Source organism: Stegodyphus dumicola, chromosome 2 (genome assembly GCF_044657685.1).
Source record: "Stegodyphus dumicola isolate Sdum_Otavi_A_Nest chromosome 2, ASM4465768v1".
Lineage (NCBI taxonomy): Eukaryota > Metazoa > Arthropoda > Arachnida > Araneae > Eresidae > Stegodyphus > Stegodyphus dumicola.
Window position 1 is genome coordinate 31,084,183 of NC_140769.1, and position 21,775 is coordinate 31,105,957.

Consider the following 21,775-nt stretch of genomic DNA (forward strand, 5'->3'; position numbering starts at 1 on the left):
TAGAGTAGCAGAAAAGTTCATTATTTGTTGGATTCAGGATCATTATTTCGAAAATGATTTGCAATTTATTAAGGAAAATAAACCTTTACCCAAGAAGAGCCAATTACATTCTCTATATCCATTCGTAGATAAAGATTTTCTCTTACAAATTGCATTTTATACCACCTGCTTCAGCCCACTTCGTAGGAATATGGGAAGGCGGCATTCGCTCAGCGAAATTTCATCTGAGAAGAGTATTGAAAGAGTCTCTTGACCTACGAATAGTTGTCAACGCTACTTACCCAGATCGAGGCTATTTTGAATTCGCCTCTACTAACTTACGTGAACGATTCTGATATTGACTCTAGTAATGTTTTAACCCCTTCCCATTTTATTAAAGGTCATACTTTGACTTCCTTTCCAGAGACACATCAGTCTGTTCACACAAGGAGTTCTAGGTGGAAACTTTTACAGAATCTATGACGCGGATTTTGGAATTGCTGGAAAAGGGAATACTTGAGTTCTCTTCAGCAAAGATCTAAGTGGCAGCATACTAAACCAAACTTGAAGGTCGACACGGTGGTTCTTGTCATTGAAGATGGATCTCCGCCTTTAGCTTGGCCTATAGGACGGATCATCGATGTCCATCCAGGCAAGGATGGCTTAGTTCGCGTAGCTACAGTCAAAATTAAAACTGGTGTCTTCAAAAGACCAATTAATAAACTTTCACTTTTGCCTGTGTATCAGGACTAAACCTGATAGAGTGGGAGCATGTTCATTTCCACGCCTATCGAATTAATTTCCACCTTCTCGTTGCCCTGCATTGGCAACACGTTTTTGAGATTTGTTGTTCATACAATTTGGTCGCTAAAAGCATAGCTGACCTGTAACGGCTGTAATTCTTATTTTAAAGCTTATCTGTACTGCTGAATTATTACTAGATGTTTACGTATAATTTTTTTTATTAAATGTATTCAGTTTGGTTTAAATAGACCGAGAATGGTTGAATTTATTAAGGATATTTAAAATCGAAACTACACCATCCATTTCGGTGCCATTCTAACACAGGAACGTACACAACATGGCCATCTAAGAGAGGGGCATAATTTTTCTTCACACCTAGCACTCTTGAAAACAACCCCATAGGTCATTATTAAAATGTTTAAATTACACAATAATTAACAAAATACATAGATAACATTAATGAAAGTACGAGCATTCAATTAACATGTAAGCACCTATATTTCTCAAACAGAAGAAAGAAAAAACATTTTTAGATTTCAATTGAAAATTTACTTCACTTACAGGATTAATAGTGTTGATAAGTTTTCTTGGCTTGCTAAATTGGATCATACTCTCCTTCAAATTATTCAAAGGCCCTTCTACGAGAACCTTATTTTCTTTGTAAAAAGTTAAAAGATGATTCCACAGTGTTTGCTGTAAAAACAAAGTATTTATATGGGTTTAACATAAAAATACATATAATATGAAATGTATGAACAAAATATCATACTTTAATGATGTAAAATACTTTATTATAAAAAGTATTCTCGTATTACATGTTTATAAACTATTAAAAATATATGAAATAATTATCTGATAAAATTTTCATTTTACAAGAAGGTATTTTATAGGTTAAGTTCAAAAAGATTTTTCACTTTAAGTGAAAATCTTCACTGTGTGTTCAAAAAACAAAATATATTGCTTCTCAGAACACAAAGTAAAAATATACATATGTACATACCTTTTTAAACTTCACATACCCACGGTAATGAAAATTTCACATAGCAAAGCTCCAGAATTTTATACATAAGAATGAGCTTTTCACAAACATAACTTCACTTAATTATTAGGAGTGCAATGTGACAATTTTTGGTAGTTGCTTACAATACTGATGTAAGTGCTTTTTTAACAAAAGTGATATCCAAAAAGCCATATTTCCCTTTAATGCACAAACAAAACTGTATTTTAATTGGTCAGCAAACTTATGAATATTTCATCCACTCTCCTTTCCTATGAACAGCATAACACATTAGTCACACAATTAATTCTCTTTAGGTTTCGTACCTATTTAATTCATAAAACTGCAGGACATAACTTCTGTTTATGGACAGTAGAAACTTTACAAAAGAGGTAGCCAATTGATGAAAGAAGTATCCTAGTAGTCCATCATATGCTGACTACTACAATTTTGGAAAGGAGACAAAAAGACCAATAAAGCAACTTTTAGGCTATTTTAGAAACTAAACAGGCAGAGCATAAAATTTTCAATTCATTAATATTCAAAGCATCAAATTTTACCCCTTTAATATCTTTTCCCTTCCTACCACATTTTGTGTGTGTGTTCCAAATTACTTGTTCATGATATACATAAAAATAATTCATACATGAGTTATACACTAAAGCCCCCTCGCATTTAACTAGTTTACAAATACACTTTCAAGAAATACTCTAGTGTTTGTCGAACTATTTTGAGCTCTACAAGAAGTGTGCAAACTCAAAGAAGTATGAAAGCATAATCAGATCTATTTCATTTTACTTCTGCAAATAAAATAATGCTAGGAATTTACAGTTTTATTTAATTTAAAAAATACTTACTTTAGATAAAACCTTTGGATTGCCCACAATGATTATGCCATACCTGAAACACAAAAAAATTACATAATTCTAGCATGTGTTTTAGCATATTTATTTATTTTTAAGGTCTTCTTTTATATATATAAAGGCACAGTGCTAAAGAATGCAGTATCCAAAAGGTCATTTTCATCATGATACATACAAAGGGTGGGATGCTAGTTGGACTGCTCATAAAATTCATACACCATGTAAAACGTGATGCTTCTGATAACACAATTTGACGGTGATTTTAGAAGCATCAAAATTTCAGCCTCCAAGATTACACCCATTCTACATAACCACTCACTGCGAACAAGGACTTATTAAAGAAACTACAGTTGAAAATCCAAGTTATGCAGTTCAAGAACCATCAGACAGACTATATATTCTGAAAAGTACAGTATATGATCATTTGAAGAAAACTGGGTACATAAGCAGCTAAAATGTATTGTTACCCTTTACTTTAACAGAGTAGAACATGCTGGCTCAAGTTTAAGCACAAATGGCAGTTGTAAATTGAAGCAAAGTACCCAAAATTCACCAATCTTTGAGATGCTATCTCTCATCGATTTCAGCTGTCTGAGAAATGGCAAAAAGTCATATAATAAAATGCTGTGCTTATGTTATTCAATGAAAGTTTCTTAGGTTTGTGTACTCCTTTATTTGCATTTATGATTTAAAAAAAAAAAAAAACCACCACAAAACCTTTTGGATGATCCAATAATAGGAATCAACATAATATAAAATCATTTTAAATATAACATCATGCCACATCAAGAAATGCAACACCTAAAACTTACATGTTATTTGAATTCCATGAACCAAATTTAATAGTTTTGTAAAATGGGTTACTTTAAAGCACACTGTGACCAATAAAATTAAATATTTCATTTATATGTAAAAATTTTGCAATGAACCAAAAAAAAAAAAAATTGTAGAAATACTTTAAACTCAACAACCATAATAATAAGCTAAATTACCTTGCTCTAGTTAGAGCTACATTTAAACGGCGAGGATCATTAAGAAAACCTATTCCTTGATGTTCATTGGAACGAACACAGGACATAATAATTAAATCCTTTTCTCGGCCTTGAAAGGCATCAACACTTGCTACTTCTATGTCCTATAAATAAAAAATTGGAAAATGTTCATATAAGTACAAATTATAATAAGACACACGCATTTTCATGCTTTTAATATATATTAAGCTGAAATCCAAGCTATCACTAAATATCATAACAATACCAAAATGAATCATGAATTTCATCAGAATAATAACAACTTTTATTTCAAACTTATCTATACCTGGAAAATTAAACTGCTATTGTATATGGAATAATACATAATCAATTAAAAATTTTAATTTTGAATATTAAATGTAAGCTTACTTACCTGGTAGAGTTTCGCATGTAATGAACCATTATACTGCATATATTGCACTAGATAAGCTCTCTGACCTTCATATGGTGTAATTATGCCTATCTGTTCAGGTTTTACACTACACTTTAAAAACCTTGTGGTAAGCCTTTCAACAAGTGCTGCTTCAGTTCTGAAAACAACATTAAAAAAAATCAAGAAAATGAATGAAAAATATTAATTATACAATACATTACATTTAAATTACACTTAATAATATTAAAGAATTAAGTAAACTGGTTAATTTAAAATTTAAGATAATCAACTTTTACATAATGAGTAATCTGTAATAAAATAAAACAATATAAACAATTGTAAAATAAAATGTCATTTATTAAACTTAATCCTATCCATTACGATTCTGAATCACATTTTGACAGTGGTAAGTTTAGGTTTAAAAAATAAGGAGTGTTTAATAATAGGAAGAAACATCATAAAACTATCACTGAGAATTATGAAGAAAAAGTATGAAAAAAAATCAGATAAGGAAACTGGTGAAAAAGTTACAAGTAATTTAGCTAAAAATGATGATTTTATTATTTTTAAAGCAAAAAATTCAATTATTTTTAAAGCAAAAAATGTACAATTTACAAACATATAAGAGTAAAGAAACTGAGATCACTGAGCCGGGTAACAGAGTGGATATATATATATATGAAAATCATGGGGAAGATATAAAACTAGAAGTTATCATAATAGACAATCATAATATTCTTGTCTACAAGCAAGACACAAGAAAGAAAGAAAGAAAATAAGAAATTCAAAATTCAAATGAATAAATACCTTGGGTATAAAATGCCTGCATGCAGCTACAAGATTTCCTGACGGTAGACAATGTATGTCTCAGAGTCATTTTCAAATTTTGAGACAATATCTTTATGTGAACAATAATAAAAAAACACCCCTATGATCAAACAGGTCATGGCAGACTATATACACCTAGACCACTGATAAATGCACTTAATGAAAACATAAAATTAGATAAAGAAGAAAATATCAACGTTGATGAATTTAAAATACAATCCAAGGGTCGAAATAGAATAAAGCAGAATTTCAAAAACAAGCAACATGAGTGTGGCATAAAAAATTTGCACTGTGTCAAATAATAAGCATTTGACATGAAAAGCTTCGAAACAATTTTTTTCCTGCTTTTCATACAAAATAAATAATATCCAGGCATTGAAATAGTTTTAACGAAATGTTGTTTAGCATTAGCTATTATGTCTATTAAGCTTAAACTTGGTTATTTCCTTTTTATAAACCACATTATATTTTAAAATATACTAAATATATATATTTAAATTATTTAGCATCAACCCCTTATTGATTCCAAATGGCACCAATTCCACTTTGACTTGTTCACCACTTAATTCCCAATGCCATTTGGATTCGTTCTGACTTTTAATTAAAAAAATCTGATGTGTACACCACATGACTTCCTTGTACGAAATATTAAATTATATGCATTTTTTCTTGCATTTCATTTAAACTTATTGGATTGAATTAAATCTACTTCGCCGACAGCGCATAAACCATAATAGAATAAATGCATTCTTTAAAATTCTAGTATTTGTTTACCATAACGACACTCTGGCGCTAGATTCACTTAACATTATTAATAATTATATGACAGTTAACTTATATAATAATTATATAACGGAAACTAAGTTAACTATTATATAATCCAATAATTATATAACAGTTAACTTATATATTTCGTTCACATTATAACTCATAATGCACAAAATTTATATCATTTAAAGAATAGAATTATCTAATCGTTGCCACATGTTCTATTCAAATACTATAATAAAGCTAGAATGATGTATAAAAGAAATTAAGCAAACAAAACAAAAAAGAAACAGTTTTTCACAGACGATTGAGTATTTCTCATTTAATTAATTCAGTTCTCACTTCTCGAGAAGGCAAAAATGCATAAAAACTCAAAATATCTATATTAAATATTACGAAGTAAATCTTGAACACTTATTTCCTCGAAAAAATTCCAGAAAGAATTAAGCATGATTTAATTGGCAATAATAAATGAATGCGTTATCTTTGTTGTTGCGAAGCTTAGTCTCTCTAGATTGGCAACAAATCCACCAGTCTCTGTTTCAAATGTAAACATCAATGGCCGCCATATAAAAAAGGCTTAGCAACACTTAGACAACTTTAAAATTGTTGATAATTCTAAAAATATTGCATACAGATTTATTAAAGGCATAAAAACCTTAACCGGAAGATAAAAACAACATAATACAATTATTTTTAAAGCAAAAAATGTACAATTTACAAACATATAAGAGTAAAGAAACTGAGATCACTGAGCCGGGTAACAGAGTGGATATATATATATATATAAATATATTTATATACGTTTGGTGCGCCGATTGCAACCAAAATATGAGGTGCACATCTACATGTTATAGCAGTCCTATATACAAAATTTCAACGTTCTGAGGCTACTCTTTTTTTAGTTATGCGAGATATGTACGTACGCACACAACGAAAAATTCTGTTCAGAATTAATTTTAAAGCAGTTTTATAATTTTTTTGAAGGAAAAGAGTACTTTATTCTGTCCTTACGTACAGATATTACACAAAAACATCGTTAATTGCATTCGATAGCGGTCAAAATGGATATTTTCGTTGAAATATGCTGCCTGAAACTTTTCACGATTACAATACTTCCTTTTTACTTCGTACAAGGAAGTAAAAATAATGCTGGAAAACAAAAGATCAACCGTTTGGAGTCATTTCGCCAAGGCAGACCAAAATTATGCATGCTGCAATGAATGCAATAAAAAATTTTCATTTTAAATGGAAATACGTCAACAATGTGTCATCATCTAAGCAGTGTTCATAACATTGACATTGGCAAAGCAGAAGAAACGACGACAGGTAAAAAAACAAAAACTTTGGATAATTTCGTAATCAAAACATCAATTGAAGAGATTGTTGCAAAAATGACTGCAGTAGATGGTTTATCAATTCGTCAAATCACTCAGTCAGAGTTTATTGGACAGTCATTGGCCTTAAGGGGTATGAAGCTTCCAGCCAACGAAAAATCTGTAATGGTTCTTATTCATTACCACATGGAAACTGCGAAACAAAAAATCAAAAATGATATTAAAAAAAGATATTGCCGAATCAAAGAAATTCTCCATTACCATGGATGAATGGACCAGCATCGGTAACTGGAGATTCCTGAACATAAATCTGCATACTGCCTTCTAAAAAGGCATCAGTCTTGGACTGGTAAAAACTTTTCGAAGTTGTGATGCAAAAAAAATGCAATAACTTGCAGAAGAGCACCTCAGATCTTTTGGTCTATCATTTAAGCACAATACTGTATCCACTACTGGAGATGGAGCCAGTGTTATGTTCAAGTTCGGAAAAGAATCACCTGCTTTTTATCAAACATGTCTTGCGCATGCCTTGCATATGGCTGTTACAAAAAATTTTTATAAAGAAAAATCAGGGACAGAAGAAAATATAGACGAAAGTTCAGGAGAGACTGATCATTTTGATAATGGTTTGAGCATTAATGAAATTGAATTACAGAATGAATCGTTCAAGGAAAACATAAATATTGTGAGACAAGTTGGAATTTTTTTCAAAAATTCTGTTGTGTGTTCAGATTTGTTCATGTCTAAATGTAGAGAAAAATTACAGATAGAGCAGGAACTCTCCCTGGATTGTAAAACCAGATGGAATTCAATGCTGAAAATGCTTGGAACATTTGTAAAATTGTATGACGTTACAAAGGATGCACTCATTGAACTTGGATCTGGTTAAGCGGCACTTAACACTGTAAGTGAAAAACAAGCCACTTTACGAACAGCATATATTTCTATCAACTTTATGGGAGAGAAGTTAAGTGAACAAGAATCTGAAATAAGTAGTTCTCTTTCTGAAAATATTGATTGTTACATCAATAGCAGGATCAACGAAAACATGATAGATTTGACTAAACAACTAAAACGCCATCAAAAGCTTATAGAACTAGCAGCTGCTTTGATGAAGCGTTTATTTCCGTCACCAGATTCATCAAATGAAAAATCAAGCAGTGAAGCAGAAACAACTAACAAAGTTGGTGTTTCTCTTGAAGAACAACTTAGAGTACTATTAGAAGCTCCAACCAGCAAAGTACCAGAAGGTGACCGCTTTAAAAAATTAAGCCAAGAATTTACTTTGTCAAAAAGTAATGGTGAATTGACCGTATATTTAAAGCTGTTACTCGAAGCTATTTACAGTATAAAACCAACGTCAATTGATTCTGAGAGGGCATTTTCCGTGGCCAACAATTTTTGCACCAAAATTGGGTCGAAGCTCTCAGATAAATTACTCACTACATGCACTGGTGTTTTTAAAATATTTTTCATTAATATAAATGCATAAGTACAGAAAAAGTTTCTTTTAAATTTCAAAAAAATAATATTTTAATTATAAGTCCATTATAAGTCTTTTGATAATGTAAGTATGTCAACTTCAAGTGCTCGAAAGTACGAAAAAACAACCAAGCTCAAGCTCGAGCTTGAGCTTAATAATCATTGATAATGTAAGTATGTCAACTTCAAGTGCTCGAAAGTACGAAAAAACAACCAAGCTCGAGCTCGAGCTTAACCGAGCTTAATAATCATTGATAATCATTGATAATGTAAGTATGTCAACTTCAAGTGCTCGAAAGTACGAAAAAACAACCAAGCTCGAGCTCGAGCTTAACCGAGCATCAAATCATCGAGCTTACCAAACCCTACTAAATAGGTATATTTCATAAGCTTTAGATTTTAAGAATGAAAAGAATTTTTGCGGCTGAAAGGGTTAATATGTGAACTCGGTACCTTTAATACTGCTGAAAGTACAAACAGAACACTCCTCCTGTTAATAAAATTTCAAATCATTCAGGGTTCAAACCAGAAAAAACATATGCTGGCTTGAAAGTTGTAATGCTATATTAGCAAAGTATATATTTGTTTCATTGCCCAATCCCTATATGTATAGCATTCCAACTATATTTTATACACTGCCTATTCTTTTATCTTACACAGCCATTTTACTTTTACTTTTTTTTTTTTTTTTTTTTTTTTTTTTTTTTTTTTAAGATAACTTAAGCAGTGTTTTAAAACAAGAGATTTCATCACATTAAAAATATTAAACTGAAAATCTTTGCCAAGACAAAAATGTCTCTGAGTCAGGCTCTGCCTACTGATATATCTTCTTTAAATTAAGATGCAAAAAATGTTTGAAAGCATTAAAAATTGATATTATTTACACTGAAATAAATTTTACTAAGGAAGAATGGAATACTGCTTGTAAATGCCTCCAATTAAATGACAGAAATGGGACAGGCTAAAATACAACTGACACATTCTACACTTATACTTAACTGGTCATTTCAATGCATCCGTAATGTTGAGCATAGACTTAACCTTTACCACTGCTCTGTTTTCCCCAAGCATCTTTACTACAACATAAACTGAAGGAAAGAGTTATTTTCTTGCATTATATTAAAATTTGTGTTTTACTGATGTAATACATATTAAATACGAATGCTAAAGGAATTGTGACACTGTCAAATGGTAACTTTGTTAATGCAGCTAAAAATAAAATTCTGTACACACCTGTTCAGATAAGATGTTCCTGACCCAGCAATTTCTTCTTGTCCTTGACAAGCATAAAAAAACATTGGTTTATCAGGTTGAGGCCATGGGAAATCAACACCTTTCATTTTCCTCTCATCTGTAAATGAGAAGGCATTACATTACGGTTCAAAAAAAAAAAAAACTTTACCAAGTATAAAATATATAGAATTGGAAACATATTTTATTAAATACAATAATGCAAAATGATTCATAAAATGTATCAGTTAGATATATTTAGACAAATTAATAAAATAAGCTAAAAAATTATGATGTAAGATACTGGTCACCAGTAAACTAGTTTTACAAACATTGATGGTCTTTTGAGGTCAAATCAGAAGTCACCAGTGTGGGTAAGTGCAGTTATTTTATGTAGGATTTTAATGTTAAAAACCTAAACTTAAGGATGTGTTGGCCACTGGTGAAGCTACAGTTTGACAGTTACTGGGAATAACTCACAGGTCAACAGATCATCAGCTTATTTGCACAGATTTTTTTCAATTCAAAACAAATAAATTAATTTGTTAATTTAAAGATAATGTTGCCAACGAAAGCAACCAGTTACTGATGACCTACAATATGAAGATCACTAATGATAACTAACTGTTCACTAGTCTGAGTTAGCGCAGTTAATTTAAATAATCAATGCAATTAATTAAAACAATGCACACCAGTGTCAGTCAAAGCTATTGACCACTGGTGACCTAAAGGATAGCAGTCTGTAACAGGTAACAGATTATTAATGTGAGACAGTGTGGACAATTTGCACAAACTTTTAAATTCTGATTTAACAGAAAGGCACCAATGTCATTCAAATGAGCTAAACATTAATGATTTATGGATTAGTCACTGTGGACACTGCCAATCAATTCAGAGGTCACAAGAGTAAGGTGCACCAAATTCCAAATTTAAATAGATTAACATCATATTTTTTTCAAACACTCTATTAAGGGCTTTTCTAATGTAAATATACATTTCTAATGTAAACACAGACATTGGACTCTCCTTAGTGGATTCATATAGTTCTGAAAAAAATTTACACAATTGAAACATTTGATTTCTGTTAACAGGGCACCACTTAACCAAACATAAACACTGGCATGAAATCTAACTAGATGGTGGTAACCATCTTAATGCTCAATGTGAGCAACGCCAAATTGTGTATTCTCTGCATTTTTCAAGTGTTATAAAAGATTGCTGAGTACATAGGCTGAATAAAACTGTCATTCCATGTACGCAACAATCAGTTTTGATTTTTTTTAAAAAAAAGAGAGAGAGAGAAAGAAAAAAAAAAAAAAAAGAATTGCATAAATTTAGCCTCGGGCATAATTTCAACAAAGAACAGCTATTTGCATTTCAACTCAAAAGCTACTGAAAATTTCGGACAGAAAATTTTTGAATTGATGTTCATTCTACTCGCTTGTTCACAATGATGCTATTGCCTATGTGATGGAAATAGGCTACCACATTTGGTGTTCTGACACACATTTGGCAACTGGTGTCCCTTTAACAGAGAGCAGTCAAAATAAACAATATATATATTTACATATATAATTTTTAAACTAACCTGCATACACTCCATTCTGCAGAGAGCCTTCGTAAAAGAAATTTGAGGGAAATTTACTGAGCTGAGGATGCATCCGATACTGAACTTCCAATCTTAAGGGACGAATACCTAATACAACTAATCTTTCAAATAAGGATTGCGAAAGACCAGCTCGTGCTGCTTTTTTACACATCACAACAGGACCAAGTTGGCAGTGATCACCAACAAGTATTAACTACAAAATAAGAACATATAAGTGAAGCATAATAAATAATCACATTAAGGTTTGTAATATAAATTCATCAAGCTCAGCCCATACTTCATAATTATGCCAATAATTATTTATGCTCAATACTGGCGGGGATTTCAAGTTTCTGGCAATTTTACGAACCCTCATTAAAATATCCTGGACAAGCAGTTTATAAGATGTTGAGGAAATGCAGTTTCTGTTATTATTATTAAGTACTCACATATAAGGCACAAATTCTCTATGCATATCATAAATTTAGAAATAATTACTGCAACACTTTAAAGCAATTTTTCTATTTAAAATATATATGTTCTGAATTTAAATACCTCCTAATTTTTAAAAAGTTATTATCTGCACTAGATGAATTCAGATGTCATTCAATTTAACAAAAAATTATCCTAACTGAATGCTGAAAATCATATTTGACTTTATCAGGAAATACAGCACTATCAACAACTGTATCAGGAAATATAAGCATTATCAAGACAAAGCCACTAATCATTATTTCACCTATTTTTATCCACTGCCTACCCCCAACTAAGTTTTAAAAAAATGTGAAATCTACATATTTCAATTAAAATTATATTATACTTTTTAAACAACTTAAATATGCTTAAAATTTGCATATGGCCAAAATATTTAACTTTTCACTTTCAACCTAGCCATGCAGTTTGGTGTAATAATAATAACAGAGTTACATACATAAAGCAGAATTATCGAAATAAAAATTTAAAACAAAAAATTATTTAACAAACTCATGCATGTATTTTTTATAAATTTTCCACTTTTTACTGCAGTGTGAAACTAAAAATACTGTTACGAATTTGGTATTTAAAAAGCTAATGTTAGTTCAATTATAAATTAAATGGTTTTATTTCTCGCGCAGTGCAGCGCGTGACGAATATTAAAAGAAAGCTAAGCCGGAAAAATTAAAAATACAAGAGCGCGTGCGTTAAATAAATAAATATCTCTTTTTGATTTCGAGAAAGTACTGGAAAATTCTAGCGCGTGATTTTAAAATCTTATAAAAGGAGGAAAACATCTCAGTTTGTAGAGATGCTTAGTTTGTTGTTGTTTAGAAAACTGCCATTGTTGATTATAGTGAATTCGCGGATTAGCGTTCTTTAGCTGTTTTGAATTACGTTCTATTGTACATTTAAGTAGTTAAAAGATAACTACTGTGAGATATTGTCATACTGCATGATAATTTGAGAAAATTTAAGCATTTCTGTTGTGATAATAATAAATTTTTGTTCATTTTTCATCGGACTTGTGCATTCATTTCATAACGAACCCGTACGCACGCAACAATTTTTGGTGTCAGGAGTGGGGTTTGAATGCCAATAACAAGAGGGATGGAAGAACAATTGAGACAGCTCATTACTGCTTTTGCTGCTTTCCAAGAAAAGATGGAAGCTGGCCAAACATCTTTTAAAGAAGAAATGAAATTGAGCCAGGAATCCCTCAAAGGAGAAATGAAATTGGGCCAGGAATCCGTTAAGGAAGAGATGAAATCTCTTAAAAATGAGATGAAAGCAGGTCAGGACGAAATGAAAAGAGAAATTACCTGCGTAATAGAAAATAAATTTGAGGCTATGGAAGGCAGAATAGACGCGGTTGAAACTAAAGTTGGACATATAGAAGAGAGAGTTTCTGCCGTCGAACAACAAATTGATGATAGGGTTTCTGCTGCCATCGCCAAAGAAGTTGACAGCCTAAAGAAGTGCATAGCGACGGTAGGAAACAATTCTGAAGGTTTCAAATTTTTATCGATGCCTGCTCGTTCCGTTCTGAAACTATCTACATATGATGGGAAGACCTCCTGGCAGGTGTATAGGACACAATTTTCTATCGTTGCGGATGCGAATGGGTGGGATTCCCAAGCTAAGGCCTGTCATCTCGCCGCTTCTCTGAGAGCAGACGCAGCGGATATCCTGCAGACGCTTCCCGAAAATCAAAGGCTAGATTTCGAAGCTCTATCCGGCGCTTTGGAGCTGCGCTTCGGCGAGAAATGTTTAAAAGACTACAGCAGGCTCCAATTAAAATCTCGTCAACAGAAGCTCACCGAAACGCTTCAGGAGCTCGCCACGGATGTTGAAAGGCTGTCACATCACGCCTTTTCAGAGTGCCCGACAGAAACAAGGGAAATCCTGTCCATGCAATATTTCATCGATGGCATCCGGGACCCTGAAATACAGAAAGCACTGCGAATGGCGGATGTTAAAGATCCGAAAAGCGCTTTAGTGTATGCCATGAAATTTGAGGCAGCCCAGCAAGCCACCCGTCGAGACCGCCATCCAGTCAGAGCTGCTCAAGTCCAGGAGCCAGGGGATCAAGTCACTGCTCGTCTAGACGATTTAACTAGACAACTGAACGCCATGAGACAGAATATTGGTGACAAGAAACCGACCGTAAAGTGCTGGAACTGCGGTGCTGAAGGACACATCCGACGAAACTGCTGAACACCCCAGGGCACGGATGCTAAGACCGCTCCTAACAAACAGCAGGGAAACTAATTAGTGGCCATCTCGCGGGGCGGAGGTTGCCAGATCATGAAAAGCCCCAGTTTAAAGCGCTTCAGATTTTTGCAGTGAGAGGCGGCAGTAATGGACTTTTCATAATAGGACATATTAATGGAGTTCCCTGCAATAAGACGATAGATACAGGAGCCAACGTTACCATCATCCGAAAAGATTTGGCTCAACAACTGGGAAGCAAACTTATCTGGACGCCGCCCTGCGTTACCCTACAGACTGTGTCCGGTGAGAAGATCAACATCGATGGAAAAGTAAATGCTAACATCATGTTTGGAAGTGCCGCTTACCATCACACGGCATATGTAGCAGAGATCACTGATTCTTGCATACTCGGATTGGACTTTCTAAGGAAATACAATTTTTCCTTGGACTTTAAAAATAACGAATTGCATTCTACATCTGAGGACATAGCGTTATTTGGAGTCAATGATGAAGTTAAATCTGTCCATAAAATCATAGCACAAGACAATATCACAATACCGGCAAGAACAGAAATTTTACTTCCTGGATCCGTAGCCGAAAACAGAAATTTCCGCTACGGCATCATAGAATATCTCAATAACTGTAATAGCCCAAAAGGAGTACTAGTAGCCTCAACACTCGTCGACCTATCCAGAACGGTTATCCCGGTGAGAGTCGCCAATGTAACTGAGAAGGGGAGAATTATTAAGAAAGGTGAAGTGGTTGCAGCATGTACTCCAGTAACCACCGTTGAAAGAAAGAGTAACATCCAAGAATCCGTGTCCTCAGAGAGAATTACATCGGAGTTATTGCAGAATGCGCAATTAAACGATGAAGAGAAGAGTGCTGCCGATCGCGTTATTAAAGATCTTCAAGTTGTTTTTTCCCGCTCGTCTTCTGACGTGGGTCGAACTAGTTTGACACAACATAGAATGGATACCGGCGATCATCCCCCGATCAAGCAACCTCCAAGGCGTCTGCCGTTTGCTAAACAGGAAGAGGTGCGAACACTGTTAAAAGATATGGAAGAAGGCGATGTCATCGAGCCTTCAACAAGTCCATGGGCATCTCCCATCGTTCTCATCAGAAAGAAAGACGGCTCAACAAGATTTTGCGTTGACTATCGCCGGTTGAATGAGGTTACGAAGAAAGACATTTACCCTCTTCCTAGAATTGACGACATTCTAGACACTCTTTCTGGAAGCAAGTGGTTCTCAACGCTTGATTTAAAGAGTGGGTATTGGCAGGTAGAAATACACCCTCATGACCGAGAAAAGACGGCATTTACTACGGGACAAGGGCTTTGGCAATTCAAGGTGATGCCGTTTGGACTGTGTAATGCGCCGGCAACATTCGAACGCCTCATGGAGACTGTTTTGAAAGGACTTTCCTATGAAGCCTGTCTGATATACCTGGACGATATCATCATCGTCGGAAAGAGTTTTGAAGAGCATCTAGAAAATCTTAGAAAGGTGCTTCAGAAACTGAAAGAAGCCAATCTAAAGCTGAGTCCCGCTAAATGCAAATTGTTACGAAAGGAAGTGACTTACCTGGGACATGTCATCTCTGCAGAAGGTGTGCGCACGGATCCTGAAAAGGTATCAGCGGTTAAATCCTGGAAACGTCCCGAAAATGTCCATCAGCTGAGAAGCTTCCTAGGGCTTTGCACCTACTATAGGAGATTCGTGAAGGACTTTTCTTCCATCGCAAGACCCCTTCACAAGCTGACAGAGAGCAATCAAAAGTTCTTGTGGACAAAAGAATGCGACGATGCATTTAACAACTTAAAGGAGACTTTAACATCTGCTCCAATCCTGACGTATCCTCAGCACAACCGACCATTTATTCTCGACACCGACGCGAGCAATGAAAGTGTTGGTGCTGTTTTGTCCCAAGAAATAGACGGCCAAGAACGTGTAGTGGCGTACTGGACCAAGTGCCTGTCTAAACCGGAGAGGAATTATTGTGTCACCAGGAAAGAGTTGCTCGCCATAGTCAAAGCTGTAGAACAGTTCCATCACTATCTATACGGCAGAAAATTCCTGCTCCGCACCGATCATGCATCATTGACCTGGCTTTTAAATTTCAAGAATCCTGAGGGTCAAAAAGCCCGGTGGATACAGAGACTCCAAGTATATGACATCACTATCCGTCATCGTAAGGGATCATCACACGGAAACGCGGACGCCCTGTCTAGAAGACCTTGCCAAGAAAACTGTCGATATTGTTCCAGGGTGGAAGCGAAACACGAGCTGCTGACTCCGATCGCAAGACAAATAAATTACAACATCAACATCGGCTGATCGAGAACCGTGGAGTGATGATGAAGTCAGGAAAGACCAGCTGGAAGACCGCGACATTAAACCCATAATTGATCTAATGGAGTCGTCAAACAGAAAACCTACCTGGCAGGACATTCCTATCTGTAGTCCTACAACCAAACAATATTGGGCACTCTGGGATTCACTTCACATTCGAAACGGCGTCTTATACCGGAAATTCGAATCGGATGATGGGAAGACGTTCCGATGGCAGCTGATACTTCCAAGATCCTGCATTCCTGATGTCCTTAAAGAACTACATAACAGCCCTACTGGAGGTCACTTTAGAATAATGAAGACCTTACAGAGAGTTCGTGAGCGCTTTTACTGGAATAATGCAAAGGATGACGTGCAAAAGTGGTGCCGATCTTGCGATGCCTGTGCAGGTCGGAAAGGACCTAAGAGACGCAGCCGAGGCAAGCTGCAACGTTACAACGTAGGGGCGCCTTTCGAACGAATCGCCTTTGACATCCTGGGACCTCTGCCACGAACTGCTGATGGCAACAAATACACACTCATTGTCGTTGATTACTTCACCAAGTGGCCTGAAGCTTATCCTATTCCTGATCAAGAGGCTGTCACAGTAGCTGAGGTAATGATACAGCACTGGATTTCCAGGTTCGGAGTGCCTCTTCAGTTACATTCCGATCAGGGAAGGAATTTTACCTCGGTAGTAATCAAAGAACTATGCAAACTACTCGGCATTGACAAAACTCAAACGACGCCATTACATCCCCAGTCGGACGGCATGGTAGAAAGGTTCAATCGAACCATCTTAATAACCTCTCATTAGTGGTTTCCAGAAACCAGCAGGACTGGGACAAGAAATTACCACTCTTTTTACTGGCTTACCGCAGTGCTGTCCACGAGACTACCGGCTATTCTCCATCACAGATGCTCTTCGGTCGTGACCTTCGTCTGCCTTGTGATCTATTGTTTGGCCGCCCTCCGGATGCTCCTTCATCGTCTGAGGAATATATTCAAGATCTCCAGGCCCGGTTTGAAGTGATGCATAACTTTGCACGAGAGCGAGTCAACTTGGCGACGGAGAAGATGAAGACCCACTACGACACAAGAGCTACTGAACATCAGTTCCACGACGGAGACAAGGTGTGGTTGTGGAATCCGACTCGACGGAAAGGACTTTGTCCGAAATTACAGTCACCTTGGGATGGCCCGTATAGAGTCCTAAAAAGGCTGAATGACGTCGTGGTTCGGATTCGTAAGTCTTCGAACTCTAAACCTAAAGTCGTTCATTACGACAGGTTAGCTCATTACTATGGCCATAGTACGTAATGTAAATAATTGTAAATAGTATAAGACCATGGTCCATTTTTGTTTATAAATGTGTATTTGATTTGATTTGTATTTAGCATTTGATTTGTTTAAGTTAGTTATTGCATTTATTGTTGATATTGTTTGATATTGTAATGTAATGTTTGTGCCTCAGTTGCATTTATGCCACAGTTGTAAGTTTAGCTTCCTGTCCAGGGATTGTACTGCCCGGGACGTGCAGTCCTTCGGAAGGGGGCAGTGTTACGAATTTGGTATTTAAAAAGCTAATGTTAGTTCAATTATAAATTAAATGGTTTTATTTCTCACGCAGTGCAGCGCGTGACGAATATTAAAAGAAAGCTAAGCCGGAAAAATTAAAAATACAAGAGCGTGTGCGTTAAATAAATAAATATCTCTTTTTGATTTCGAGAAAGTACTGGAAAATTCTAGCGCGTGATTTTAAAATCTTATAAAAGGAGGAAAACATCTCAGTTTGTAGAGATGCTTAGTTTGTTGTTGTTTAGAAAACTGCCATTGTTGATTATAGCGAATTCGCGGATTAGCGTTCTTTAGCTGTTTTGAATTACGTTCTATTGTACATTTAAGTAGTTAAAAGATAACTACTGTGAGATATTGTCATACTGCATGATAATTTGAGAAAATTTAAGCATTTCTGTTGTGATAATAATAAATTTTTGTTCATTTTTCATCGGACTTGTGCATTCATTTCATAACGAACCCGTACGCACGCAACAATACGATTCTGTAATAAACCAGACAATAAATGTATTTTACTTTTCAATGCATAAAGGAAATGGGATGAATTTTTTAAACAAAAGGACTCAAACACCAAAATAAAACCATATTTTAACAGATTTAAACTCTTCAAAGATTAAGTAGCTAACTTTTAATTACTCTTTTAAACCTGAATAAAGAACTGTAAAAAACTTTAAATTTCTAATTATGAGTTAAATATTAATATAATATACAGCCATTAATACAAATGCAGATAGATCTAGAAGAAGATCATTTCTGTGCTTTATTTCAGTTTGTCATGCAGTTTCCTAACTTTTACTAATATCTGTTAAATAAATCAATATTTAATTCCAATTTGCTCACCTGTTATCCCAATCAATAATCCAAAAACTTAAATCATTACATGTGATATGATAAATCTCAAATGAGAATAAATGCTTTTATTTAAAGATAAGTGATTTTCTTATACAAAAACATTATGCACATTTGCTTATGCACATTTGCCAAATGATTTTCTTATAACCTATGTATACTTGAAATGTGATACTTTTATTCTGCATCTCATTTCAAATATGTATGAAAGAAATAAAGGTTATAAGATAATATTTCCAACGGTTATGCTATTACAGTGAATCATGCAGAGATTTAATACACACAATACACAGATGTATGTAAATCTCTACATGATTCACTGTAATACACAGATGTGTGTATTAAACTGTGAATTAAAAAAAAAAATATCTTGTATATACGCAATTCTACTTGTATTCAGCATTAAGTATACTTTTTGAAACTGTGATGAAATACAATATTTTAAATATTTTGCTCACTTGAAGGTAATAATAAAAAAAAAAATATTTTTAAATTTACCTGTTTGGCACCTAAAACGACTGGTACCATGCATTCTGGTTCAGTAGCCTGCATGCTTTCATCGATCAGAATAGAATAAAATTTAAATCTTGCAAGACGAGGGTCCCCAGCACCCACACATGTACAGCATATAACATCTGCAGCCTATACAAATTAATTTTAATTAATCTTTAAAACCGCCAGGAAAAGAGAAAGAAAACCAGCAGAAAAAATAAACTGAATTTTTCCTATAATACTACATTTTTCTAAATCTGAGACATACTGTTTACATTATGAATACTTTTAAATAATTGCAAATTGTTACATTTTTAATGCATAAACAATTTTAGAAATTTATCAATTCAGAGGATACATAAAACTGTATGAATTTACATCAATACCTCCAAAAGTTCTTTTTCACATGCTTTCTTTAACATTCTGTATCGTTTTTCATCTGCAGATGACAATTCACCAGTTTCATCTTTCAGCTGTTGGAGTTTATGTAGTTCAGAATGTCTAAACAGGTGGAAAAAAATATTAAGTATTTTTTTTTATTATAAATGTAAAATTTTATTAACATAAATATTATCTGAACTCACCCTTCTAAGTTGCGAATCTGATTATGCAGTGCAAGAAAAGACACAGGAGAGTTGATTGCTTCACGACTTTTGGCACACAATCGAACTACCTAAAATTAGAAACCTTACTCATAAACTCTCTTCATCTTATCATAAATAATTTTTTTTTAGTCTTGGTTATACTGAACAATTACAAGCAATAAAATGCCAGAACATATGGAAGACTAGTCTAAGCAGACTAACTTCTACATTGCTGGCCATTAAAATTGCAACACCATGAAGGAAAGCAAATGAAAAAAAAAAAAAATTACTGCACATAAACAAATATGTCATAAAGACAAAATGATTAAATTTCTAAGCATTTCAGATGTTTAGATGGTGCAAAATTAATAGAAACAGCTGCCACACCTGACAGCTAAAGCGGCCCTTACCCCATTACGCATGGAGTCGAACTGGGCTTGGATGACAGAAATGGGCAACTCATTCCATGCTGTTTAAAGTCTATGCCACACTTCATCAAACGTATTCGCTGGAGATGGGCCCTGGGGCAGTCTCTCAACAACCCATGGCCAGATGTTTTTCAATGGGTGACAGATTTGGAGACCATGCAGGCCAGGGCAGCAATCCAATACCCTGTGCATCGAGAAAGGGCAGAACGGGATGTGAAACATGTGGTCTTGCATTATCTTGTTGGAACATGGTGTTTGGAGGCCTCGGAGATAAGGCACAACCACTGGACATAAGAAATGTACCTGTGTTCATTTTACCATTGATTCAAAATAGAGATGTGCATGTTGTGTACCCAATGGCTGCCCAAACCATCACACCAAGTGCAGGGCCCAATGCCTATATCAAATGCAAGCAGGTGACGTGAGGTTTCCTCGTACACACCAGACACGTATACGGCCATCAAGACAGTGTACGTAGAACTGGCACTCATTTGAAAATGCGACATTTTGCCACTCCTGCACCCAGCTTTTTTGTCTGGTGAACCAGAGTCATCGTCTCTCTCTCTATGCTGCATTTTCAAGGGAAGCCAAAGTAATGGTCCCCCTGCTTGATAGTTCATGCTGCTGCAAACATCGATGCACCTTAAGAGCTGATACTGGGCATGTTGCAAATATACCCATTTCCTGACTAATGGTCCCTGATGTACTCGCACAGTTTTGCAGAGCTGACTTCACAATATGTCTGTCCTCTCTGGCATTAGTTGGGGGGGGCCGTTCAGATCCTGCATGCTGTTCAGTGTGACCATCAGCAATCCATTGATTCCATATTTGCATGACAGTGGTTGGATGTCATCCATTGCGATCGACAATATCACGGAATGATAATCTGTACTTCCGATAGGCAACGATTCTGCCTTTATCGAATTTTGAAACTTACTGATATCAGGGTTGCCACTCAAACAGGAGAATGAAATTCCCTGACTTTTCCAGGTTTTTCAGGTATGTTTCGAGAAAATTCCAGTCTATCCGTGTAATGTACGTTGGCTGTGCTAAGAGGTAAATTAATTATGGTATTACTTGTACTGTGTAGCAAATTCACTTAATTATTCAATAAATCCCAGAGGACATTTATTCTTAATTATTCTTGGTACACTTTGTTTGATAATTTTGTTTACTTTTCCGCTTAAGTATCTTAATAAAATTTAAGATATATACATTGGATAACAACTGTGCATTTTATTTAATTATTACTCATGATCATCCCCAGTTCAACACGAGGCTAATCCGGTTCTTATAAATCACAACGCAATGCTAAAAGTTAGGTTAGATTTTAGGTAAATCTAATTTGTGTGAGGTGTATTCTTAAAAGGCACCTTAGCACTTGAAAACACAAATATAATTATAATAGGAGTTGTTTTCTCCACTGAAGATTGAGATTAGAATCTGCCCAATCTGGAATAAAATAAGGCTTTTTTTGCAGACATTCTGCAGCTAAACGAAAGAAAGAAATCTATTTAATGATATTTTTTTACTAAATTGAGGTATTTTATATTTATTCCACAGCATACATATGGAAAAAATATGTGCATTAAATTTCGTG

The 21,775-nt window shown here is 34.7% G+C and overlaps 1 protein-coding gene across 1 annotated transcript in view; it reads right to left on the reverse strand.

The window, feature by feature from the left end:
- Upf1 (Upf1 RNA helicase) overlaps window positions 1–21,775 on the reverse strand; it is a 97,422-nt gene that overhangs the window by 35,657 nt on the left and 39,990 nt on the right. Inside the window, exons 12-20 of the mRNA XM_035375232.2 lie at window positions 19,748–19,836; window positions 19,550–19,664; window positions 19,170–19,313; window positions 11,221–11,434; window positions 9,636–9,753; window positions 3,988–4,144; window positions 3,576–3,718; window positions 2,578–2,620; window positions 1,285–1,416 (exon numbers count right to left, since the gene is read on the reverse strand). Of these exons, the coding sequence (XP_035231123.1) occupies window positions 1,285–1,416; window positions 2,578–2,620; window positions 3,576–3,718; window positions 3,988–4,144; window positions 9,636–9,753; window positions 11,221–11,434; window positions 19,170–19,313; window positions 19,550–19,664; window positions 19,748–19,836 (1,155 nt within the window). The remainder of the gene's footprint in view (window positions 1–1,284; window positions 1,417–2,577; window positions 2,621–3,575; window positions 3,719–3,987; window positions 4,145–9,635; window positions 9,754–11,220; window positions 11,435–19,169; window positions 19,314–19,549; window positions 19,665–19,747; window positions 19,837–21,775) is intronic.